This window comes from Brugia malayi, assembly GCF_000002995.4.
Source record: "Brugia malayi strain FR3 genome assembly, contig: Bm_v4_Chr2_contig_001, whole genome shotgun sequence".
Lineage (NCBI taxonomy): Eukaryota > Metazoa > Nematoda > Chromadorea > Rhabditida > Onchocercidae > Brugia > Brugia malayi.
In genome coordinates, this window is record NW_025062476.1 from 93163 (window position 1) to 104988 (window position 11826).

An 11826-nucleotide genomic window follows, 5' to 3' on the forward strand; every position below is an offset into this window, starting at 1 on the left:
ATGTCTGACAATCGTTTATTGGAATTTTCAGATGATTTAGAGAGTTTTTGCTGTGTTTAGGACTCATCATTTTGCAAGGGAGATTTCATTTGGGAGAGCGACCAGAACCGAACTAAGCGCACTCAGTGCCATAAACTGATTGTCCTACCAACTGAGCCAATACCCACTTAAATGGTTGGTTTGGGGAGTTTTTGTTGGCTAATTAAAGACTCACAATAATACAGAGGAGATTTTAAGTGAGGCAGCGAGCAGAGCCGAGCTAGCCGCACTCAATGCCACAAGCTGATGCCCTACGAACTGAGCCACACCCACTCGGATTATTCAAGGAGCCTTTGCTGGCTGTGTAATTGCACACTAATTTAGTACTCATCATAAGGCAGGGAACAATCTTCCTGAAGAGAGTGAGCAGAGCCGAACTAGCCGCACTCAGTACCACAAGCTGATGCTCTACCGACTGAGCCACACTGACCAAAGCAGTTTGTCTCTCATACATAAGTACAAAAAGAAAGCAAAAAAAGTCAATGGATTATTTAAGCAATTGACTATTGACTCTTTTACTTCAGACTGTGTTGTTCCCCTGATAAAACAGTTGCAGAAGCAATTTCATTATTGAAAAATCTTTTGGTATTCCTGTGGTTGATCAATGCAAGTTAGTCAGAGTTTTAATTAACAGAGATATAAGGTTTGTTGATGGTTAAAAAAATCAGAAAAAAGTATAAAAGTCCCCGAGGTAATGACAAAAGAGAAGTTAGTTACAATACGGGAGCGCTTCAGCAATGAAACTATTGCATGAGAATAGAATAGAAAAGCTTTGGTCATAGATGAAAACTCCTACTCTATAGATTTGATCACAGTTAAAGATATTAAGAAATGCAATAGATACCCTAATTCATGTAATGATACTTAAGAGCGGTTCAGAGTTGCCGCTGCAATTGGTACTGGTAAAAAGGATGGTATAGAAAGATGTGAAACTATGGTCAGAGAAGAGATTGACGTAATTGATGTTGATGCAGGTGTTGATGCAATGAAGATTAGAATGGAACCTAGATCAACATGCACAACAAGTAGTGGGTGTAAGTGTGTCACAATTTTCTGTAATTCAAAACGTTACAAAAACATGTAAAGCAAGAAAAGTAAGATTGACTATCAAATTTTAATTTAGTTAAGTATAAAAAATATTAAAAAAATAGAGAATTAGAAACTAATTTAATATTTTATATGCATAGTGCGGGAACTGGTCACATACATTGTCATCACAGAAAAGTGAATTGGTAGATTACTTATCTTATCCAATAGATTCCAACATTTATCTTTATTGGCTCGTTGCTGTTCCTTTTAAAAGAAACGCAAACAGGTAACACAAAAAGAAGGTAACAGAACTATAAGCTTTGGCAAATCAAAAGCTACGCTCATGACTAGCGGAGAAAAGTGACATTTGATAATGTTGCTGGGATTGATGAAGCAGAAGAAGAGTTAGTAGAAATCGTTCACTTTCTAGAGCAGAGAGCGGGTCATATATAGTGTGGTCATTTTATAGTTTAAATATTAGAATACGCTTTCCTAATTAAGTTTTGCGCAAAAATTCATCAGCAAAACTATTGAAAGTTTCAATTAATGATGGTTTTAATTCAATTCGAGAATTTAAATTAAATTTAACTTCAATTTGAAATTTTGAATTTTTTAAAAATTTTATAATTTATAACAGTTTTCTTACATTTAACATGAAAATTGGTTCTATCAATTTTAATTTTAATTAAGTGCCAAACTACTAAAAATAGCAATATTTTGAAGTTAATTCATTATTTTGTATGCATTGCACTGGGGCGGGTCATATATAGTGTGGTCATTTTATAGTTTAAACATTGAAATACGCTTTTGTAAAAAAGTTTTGCGCAAAAATTCATCAGCAAAACTATTAAAACTTTCAATAATAATAGTTCTAATTCAATTTGAGAATTTAAATTATATTTAATTTCAAATTTAAATTTTGAATTTTTTAAAAATTTTAAATTTTATAACAGTTTTCTTACATTTAACATGAAAATTGGTTCTATCATTTTTAATTTTAATTAAGTGCCAAAACTACTAAAAATAGCAATATTTTGAAGTTAATTCATTATGTGATATGCATTGCACTGGGGCGGGTCATATATGGTGTGGTCATTTTATGGTTTAAATAATAAAATTCGCTTTTGTAATTAAGTTTTGCGGAAAAATTCATCAGCAAAACCATTAAAACCTTCAATTAATAATGGTTTTAATTCAATTTGAGAATTTAAATTAAATTTAATTTCGAATTTAAATTTTGAATTTTTTAAAAATTTTAAAATTTATAACAGTTTTCTTACATTTAACATGAAATTTGGTTCTAAATTATCATTTTTAATTTTAATTAAGTGCCAAAACTATTAAAAATAGCAATATTTTGAAGTTAATTCATTATGTTATATGCATTGCACTGGGACGGGTCATATATAGTGTGGTCATTTTATAGTTTAAACATTGAAATACGCTTTTATAATTAAGTTTTGCGCAAAAATTCATCAGCAAAACTATTAAAAACTTCAATTAATAATGGTTTTAATTCAATTTCAAATTTAAATTTTGAAATTTTTAAAAATTTTAAAATTTGTAACAGTTTTCTTACATTTAACAAGAAAATTGGTTCTAAATTATCCTTTTTAAATTTAATTAAGTGCCAAAGCTACTAAAAATAGCAATAATTCATTATGTTGTATGCATTGCACCGGGGCGGGACAAATATGGTGTGGTCATTTTATAGTTTAAATATTAAAATTCGCTTTTGTAATTAAGTTTTGCGGAAAAATTCATCAGCAAAACCATTAAAACCTTCAATTAATAATGGTTTTAATTCAATTTGAGAATTTAAATTAAATTTAATTTCGAATTTAAATTTTGAATTTTTTAAAAATTTTAAAATTTATAACAGTTTTCTTACATTTAACATGAAATTTGGTTCTAAATTATCATTTTTAATTTTAATTAAGTGCCAAAACTATTAAAAATAGCAATATTTTGAAGTTAATTCATTATGTTATATGCATTGCACTGGGACGGGTCATATATAGTGTGGTCATTTTATAGTTTAAACATTGAAATACGCTTTTATAATTAAGTTTTGCGCATAAATTCATCAGCAAAACTATTAAAAACTTCAATTAATAATGGTTTTAATTCAATTTCAAATTTAAATTTTGAAATTTTTAAAAATTTTAAAATTTGTAACAGTTTTCTTACATTTAACAAGAAAATTGGTTCTAAATTATCCTTTTTAAATTTAATTAAGTGCCAAAGCTACTAAAAATAGCAATAATTCATTATGTTGTATGCATTGCACCGGGGCGGGACAAATATGGTGTGGTCATTTTATAGTTTAAATATTAAAATGGGCTTTTATAATTAAGTTTTGCGCATAAATTCATCAGCAAAATTAATAAAACTTTCAATTAATAATGGTTTTAATTCAATTTGAGAATTTAAATTAAATTTAATTTCGAATTTAAAATTTGAATTTTTTAAAAATTTTATAATTTGTAACAGTTTTCTTACATTTAACATGAAAATTGGTTCTAAATTATCAATTTTAATTTTAATTAAGTGCCAAACTACTAAAAATAGCAATATTTTGAAGTTAATTCATTATTTTGTATGCATTGCACTGGGGCGGGTCATATATAGTGTGGTCATTTTATAGTTTAAACATTGAAATACGCTTTTATAATTAAGTTTTGCGCAAAAATTCATCAGCAAAACCATTAAAACCTTCAATTAATAATGGTTTTAATTCAATTTGAGAATTTAAATTAAATTTAATTTCGAATTTAAATTTTGAATTTTTTAAAAATTTTAAAATTTATAACAGTTTTCTTACATTTAACATGAAATTTGGTTCTAAATTATCATTTTTAATTTTAATTAAGTGCCAAAACTATTAAAAATAGCAATATTTTGAAGTTAATTCATTATTTTGTATGCATTGCACTGGGGCGGGTCATATATAGTGTGGTCATTTTATAGTTTAAACATTGAAATACGCTTTTGTAAAAAAGTTTTGCGCAAAAATTCATCAGCAAAACTATTAAAACTTTCAATAATAATAGTTCTAATTCAATTTGAGTTCTAATTCATTTTAAATTATATTTAATTTCAAATTTAAATTTTGAATTTTTTAAAAATTTTAAATTTTATAACAGTTTTCTTACATTTAACATGAAAATTGGTTCTATCATTTTTAATTTTAATTAAGTGCCAAAACTACTAAAAATAGCAATATTTTGAAGTTAATTCATTATTTTGTATGCATTGCACTGGGGCGGGTCATATATAGTGTGGTCATTTTATAGTTTAAACATTGAAATACGCTTTTATAATTAAGTTTTGCGGAAAAATTCATCAGCAAAACTATTAAAACTTTCAATTAATAATGGTTCTAATTGAATTTGAGAATTTAAATTAAATTTAATTTCAGATTTAAATTTTGAATTTTTTAAAAATTTTAAAATTTATAACAGTTTTCTTACATTTAACATGAAAATTGGTTCTAAATTATCATTTTTAATTTTAATTAAGTGCCAAAACTTCTAAAAATAGCAATATTTTGAAGTTAATTCATTATGTTATATGCATTGCAGTTTTATGCGTTGCATAGGTGCCGGTCACACACATCGTGGTCATTTGACCTGCAATAATAATAAAATAAACTTTAGAGGTTAAGTTTCAATCAATATTTTATTGGCAAAATTAATTTAATTTTTAATTTATCACGATTCCTATTCATTCTTACAATTAAAATAAATTTATATTTCAAATTTAAATAACCCATTTATAAAATTCCCACAATTTGTACAGGTATTTGCATATTAAACTAGGTAAGAAGTCTTATTATGATCAAAATTTAATTTTAAAGGATGTTAAAACTATTAAAAATTATCATTTAATAAAAAAAAATTGATTATTATATACGCATAGTGCTTGAACATTGTAGTCATTTGACATCTTAAATAATAAAATAATGCTTAGGCTTAGGCTTAGTGTATACTTAGGCTTAGGCTTAAGCTTTATTTCAAATCTAAACATTGATTTTGGTGAATATTTTATAATTTGGAAAAGAGTTTTTGTATATTAAACGGGAAAATAATTTCTTGTTTTATCAATTATGATTTTAATTAAATGTTAAAACTATTAAAAAATGTCAATTCATAAAAAAAATTAGTTATTTTGAACTCAATTGATTAATTCGATGCATTGCATACGTACCGGTCGCTTATGGTGTGGTCAATTGACAACATAAATAAGAAAATAAACTTTAATAACTAAGTTTTTTTATAATATTAGAGAAGTGAAATCAATTAAATTCAAATTAACAATTAAAATTTTATAATTAAGTTTTGCTCAAAAATTCGTCAGCAAAATTAATAAAACTTTCAATTAATCATGGTTTTAATCAATTTAAGGTTCAAAATTAAATTTAATTTCAAATTTAAATTTTGAATTTTTTAAAAATTTTAAAATTTGTAATAGTTTTCTTAGATTTAACAAGAAAATTGGTTCTAAATTATCATTTTTTATTTTAATTTAGTGCCAAAACTGCAAAAAATAGCAATATTTTGATGTTAATTCATTATGTTATATGCATTGCAGTTTTATGCGTTCCATAGGTACCGATCACGCACATCGTGGTCATTTGACCAGCAATAATAATAAAATAAACTTTAGAAGTTAAGTTTCAATCAATATTTTATTGGCAAAATTAAATTTTTAATTTATCACGATTCCTATTCATTCTTACAATTAAAATAAATTTATATTTCAAATTTAAATAACCCATTTATAAAATTCCCACAATTTGTACAGGTATTTGCATATTAAACTAGGTAAGAAGTCTTATTATGATCAAAATTTAATTTTAAAGGATGTTAAAACTATTAAAAATTATCATTTAATAAAAAAAAATTGATTATTATATACGCATAGTGCTTGAACATTGTAGTCATTTGACATCTTAAATAATAAAATAATGCTTAGGCTTAGGCTTAGTGTATACTTAGGCTTAGGCTTAAGCTTTATTTCAAATCTAAACATTGATTTTGGTGAATATTTTATAATTTGGAAAAGAGTTTTTGTATATTAAACGGGAAAATAATTTCTTGTTTTATCAATTATGATTTTAATTAAATGTTAAAACTATTAAAAAATGTCAATTCATAAAAAAAATTAGTTATTTTGAACTCAATTGATTAATTCGATGCATTGCATACGTACCGGTCGCTTATGGTGTGGTCAATTGACAACATAAATAAGAAAATAAACTTTAATAACTAAGTTTTTTTTTTAATATTCGAGAAGTGAAATTAATAAAATTTTTGGTTTGTCGCAGATTTAATTCATTTCTGCAGCTAAAATTAATTTTTATTTGAAATCTTAAGATCGAATTTTATGAAAATTTTATGATTTGCAATGAATCAGAGCATATTTTGTATATTAGACTACGAAACAATTTCTAGTAATAACAAATTTTAATTAGATGTTAAAACTGTTAAAATATATATATATATATATTCATTAAAAAAGTTAGATATTTTGAGCTTAAATGATTAATTTATATGCATTGCAAGGGTACTGGTCATTTACAGTTGGTCAATTTATCAGCATAAATAATTCAGTAAACTTTAAAAATGAAATTTCAATCAATATTTGACTAGCGGGATTGATTAAATTTTTAATTTTTGACGGTTTTAATTCATTCTTACAATTAAAATTAATTTATATTTCAAATTTAAATAATACATTTACAAAAATCCCATAATTTATACGGGTATTTGCATATAAAACTAGGTAAGAAGTTCTACTATTATCAAAATTTAATTTCAGAGGATGTTAAAACTATTAAAAAATATCATTGAATAAAAAAAAAATTGATTATTATATTCGCATAGTGCGTGAACTGGTCACACACATTGTGGTCATTTGACATTTTAAATAATAAAATAATGCTTAGGCTTAGGCTTAGGGTATATTTAGGCTTAGGCTTAAGCATTATTTCAAATCTAAATATTGATTTTGGTGAAAATTTTATAATTTGCAAGAGCTTTGGTATATTAAAGGGAGAAAAAATATCTAGTTTTATCAATTTTGATTTTAATTAAATGTTAAAACTATTAAAAAATATCAATTCCTTAAAAAAAATTAGTTATTTTGAACTCAGTTATTTAATTTTATGCGTTGCATACGTAATAAGAGAATAAACTTTAATAACTAAGTTTTTTTTTTAATATTTGAGAGGTGAAATTAATAAGATTTTTAATTTGTCGTGGATTTAATTCATTTCTGCAGCTAAAATTAGTTTTTGTTTGTTTTTAAAAATTATCAATTATTATTAAAAATATCAATTATTATTTTGAACTCAATTGTTAAAATATCAATTAAAACTATTAAAACTATTAAAAAATATCATTTCATTAAAAAAAATTAGTTATTTTGAACTAAATTGATTAATTTTATGCGTTGCATACGTACCGGTCACTTACGGTGTGGTCAATTGACAACATAAATAAGAAAATAAACTTTAATAACTTAGTTTTTTTTTTAATATTCGAGAAGTGAAATTAATAAAATTTTTGGTTTGTCGCAGATTTAATTCATTTCTGCAGCTAAAATTAATTTTTATTTGAAATCTTAAGATCGAATTTTATGAAAATTTTATGATTTGCAATGAATCAGAGCATATTTTGTATATTAGACTACGAAACAATTTCTAGTAATAACAAATTTTAATTAGATGTTAAAACTGTTAAAATATATATATATATATTCATTAAAAAAGTTAGATATTTTGAGCTTAAATGATTAATTTATATGCATTGCAAGGGTACTGGTCATTTACAGTTGGTCAATTTATCAGCATAAATAATTCAGTAAACTTTAAAAATGAAATTTCAATCAATATTTGACTAGCGGGATTGATTAAATTTTTAATTTTTGACGGTTTTAATTCATTCTCACAATTAAAATTAATTTTTATTTCAAATTTAAATATCATATTTTATGAATATTCAATGATTTATTAGGGTTTTGTATATTAAACAGTAAAATGAATCCCTGTATTGTCAAAATTTATTTTAATTAAATGTTAATATATTATAAATATCAATTCTTTAAAAAAAAATAGATAATTTGAGCTTAATTGATTAATTTATAAGCGTTCCATAGCACTGGTTATTTACGGTGTAGTCATTTGACCAACACTAATAATAAAATAAACTTTAATAATTAACTTTTAATCAATATTTTATTTGCAAAATTAATTAAATTCTTTATTTGTCATAGGTTTATTTCATTCTTATAATTATAATTAATTTTTTTTCCAACTTTAAATACCATAATTTATAAAAATTGTATAATTTTTGAAAGTTTTTGTATATTAGACTATGAAATAAATGCCAGAATTGTCAAAATTTAATCTAGTTAAATGTTATAATATTGAGAAATATCAATTCATTAAAAACAAAGAGATATTTTGAACTTAATTGATTAATTTGTGTGCATTGCATAGTACTGGTCACATACATCGTGGTCATTTGATCAGCGTAAATAATTAAATAATCTTTAATAATTACGTTTTGAATGATATTTCAGTAGCAAAATTAATTAAATTCCTTACTTGTCACTGCTCTAATTCATTCTTATAACTAAAATTAATTTTTATTTCAAATATAAATATCAAATTTTATGAAAATTCAATAATTTATTAGAGTTTTGTATATTAAACTGTAAAATAAATTTCAGTAATGTCAAAAACTTATTTTAATGAAAAATTAAAATAATGAAAAATATTAATTCATTAAAAAATAGGCATTTTGAACTTAATTGATTAATTTATAAGAGTTGCATAGGTACTGGTCATTTACGGCTGGTCATTTGATCATTTAGATAATAAACTAAACTTTAATGTTTAAGTTGTAAAAAATATTTGAGTAGGAATGTTAATAAAATTTCTAATTTCTTAATGAGTAAAATTTCTTATGAATTTCAGTGGGGTGCACGGATAATTATAGTAGTAGGCAGTGTAATAGGGTTAAGCTATTGTAGGGTTAGGGTTCAATTTTATAGGTCTGTCACTTTTAGTAATAGTTAGAATTGTGGGTTCAGCTTTGCTAGCGCTTGTAGCTATAGGATTGCTGCTATCGCAATGACATTAACGAAAAAGAGGGAAGGAAAGACTTAAGTAATAGCAGCAGCAGCAGCAGCAGCAGCAGCAGCAGCAGCAGCAGCAGCAGCAGCAGCAGCAGCAGCAGCAGCAGCAGCAGCAGCAGCAGCAGCAGCAGCAGCAGTACTGATGATCTCTATGTCATCAGCAAGTGTTGCTATGAGTTTGTCTTGTTGCAACCGCAAGTGCTGCTATTCTTCTTGGTGTATTTGCAACTTGGTGGGAAATAGCAGTGGTAGATTATTACTCAAAAGCAATGCTTGAAAAGAATCAAAAGTGGAGAGAGATATGAAGAATTATTTGCCTTCTTAAAGAGTTCAAAAGCCTATATAAAAGGCACGCATATGACATTTGCAGATATTTTCAATCCGCAGGAAATTGCAGATCTAATCAGTTACTTGAGTGTCAAGTAAACGATAGTCAGGTTGCTATACCAAAATAACATGGATTACAGCATTACTTTGCTTGATGAAAACAGTAAGTACATAGCACATTGCGAGCTACAAAGGAAAAAAAAAAGCTTCCATAGTCTTTTTCAGTGGATTTTCACTCAATATGAACGGAATTAGAACAGCTGCTATTTAAAAATTTTGTCAAGAAACTCATATAGCATTTGTGTTATTTGATTACTTTGGTCATGGTTATTGGTTAGTCAGGTGCTGATTACACTGATTACACGATGAGTGATTGGCAAAAAAATTGTGTTAGAGTAACTCGTAACGGCAAGCAAATAATTATAGGTTCAAGCATGAGACGGTGCCTGATGTTGCTCACTACTCTCCAACTTTCAGAAAGAATTGCAGCACTAATTGGTATATCGTCTGCTCCTGACTTTACTGAAGATTTAATATTCTATCAGTTATCCGAAAGCAAAAAGAAGAATTAGATTCTAAAGGAGTAATAGATTTTACTTCTGAGCATTAAATATACAAAATAACTAAAAGCTTGGTATAGAAGATGAAGATGGCAAAAAAAGCTTCTTTTAAATAAAGAGGCAATAGATATATAAACTGCCCTATGCGTTTATTGACGATAATGCTATATTCCTTACCAACTTCGTTAAATTTAGTCAAGAAGTTGAGGTGCATCTGATGAAGACAGTAGGTTGAACATAACATGTCTGACAATCGTTTATTGGAATTTTCAGATGATTTAGAGAGTTTTTGCTGTGTTTAGGACTCATCATTTTGCAAGGGAGATTTCATTTGGGAGAGCGACCAGAACCGAACTAAGCGCACTCAGTGCCATAAACTGATTGTCCTACCAACTGAGCCAATACCCACTTAAATGGTTGGTTTGGGGAGTTTTTGTTGGCTAATTAAAGACTCACAATAATACAGAGGAGATTTTAAGTGAGGCAGCGAGCAGAGCCGAGCTAGCCGCACTCAATGCCACAAGCTGATGCCCTACGAACTGAGCCACACCCACTCGGATTATTCAAGGAGCCTTTGCTGGCTGTGTAATTGCACACTAATTTAGTACTCATCATAAGGCAGGGAACAATCTTCCTGAAGAGAGTGAGCAGAGCCGAACTAGCCGCACTCAGTACCACAAGCTGATGCTCTACCGACTGAGCCACACTGACCAAAGCAGTTTGTCTCTCATACATAAGTACAAAAAGAAAGCAAAAAAAGTCAATGGATTATTTAAGCAATTGACTATTGACTCTTTTACTTCAGACTGTGTTGTTCCCCTGATAAAACAGTTGCAGAAGCAATTTCATTATTGAAAAATCTTTTGGTATTCCTGTGGTTGATCAATGCAAGTTAGTCAGAGTTTTAATTAACAGAGATATAAGGTTTGTTGATGGTTAAAAAAATCAGAAAAAAGTATAAAAGTCCCCGAGGTAATGACAAAAGAGAAGTTAGTTACAATACGGGAGCGCTTCAGCAATGAAACTATTGCATGAGAATAGAATAGAAAAGCTTTGGTCATAGATGAAAACTCCTACTCTATAGATTTGATCACAGTTAAAGATATTAAGAAATGCAATAGATACCCTAATTCATGTAATGATACTTAAGAGCGGTTCAGAGTTGCCGCTGCAATTGGTACTGGTAAAAAGGATGGTATAGAAAGATGTGAAACTATGGTCAGAGAAGAGATTGACGTAATTGATGTTGATGCAGGTGTTGATGCAATGAAGATTAGAATGGAACCTAGATCAACATGCACAACAAGTAGTGGGTGTAAGTGTGTCACAATTTTCTGTAATTCAAAACGTTACAAAAACATGTAAAGCAAGAAAAGTAAGATTGACTATCAAATTTTAATTTAGTTAAGTATAAAAAATATTAAAAAAATAGAGAATTAGAAACTAATTTAATATTTTATATGCATAGTGCGGGAACTGGTCACATACATTGTCATCACAGAAAAGTGAATTGGTAGATTACTTATCTTATCCAATAGATTCCAACATTTATCTTTATTGGCTCGTTGCTGTTCCTTTTAAAAGAAACGCAAACAGGTAACACAAAAAGAAGGTAACAGAACTATAAGCTTTGGCAAATCAAAAGCTACGCTCATGACTAGCGGAGAAAAGTGACATTTGATAATGTTGCTGGGATTGATGAAGCAGAAGAAGAGTTAGTAGAAAT

General features: G+C 27.1%; 1 protein-coding gene across 1 annotated transcript; it reads left to right on the forward strand.

Moving 5' to 3' along the window:
* Window positions 1-272: 272 nt before the first annotated feature.
* Bm17444 (Uncharacterized protein) lies at window positions 273-11465 on the forward strand (the record flags this gene model as incomplete). The annotated part of the gene is made up of 5 exons (XM_043077904.1): window positions 273-343; window positions 564-649; window positions 909-1073; window positions 9255-9389; window positions 11251-11465. The coding sequence occupies 5 exons, from the start codon at window positions 273-275 to the stop codon at window positions 11463-11465; spliced, it is 672 nt and encodes a 223-aa protein (XP_042933838.1).
* Window positions 11466-11826: the final 361 nt, after the last annotated feature.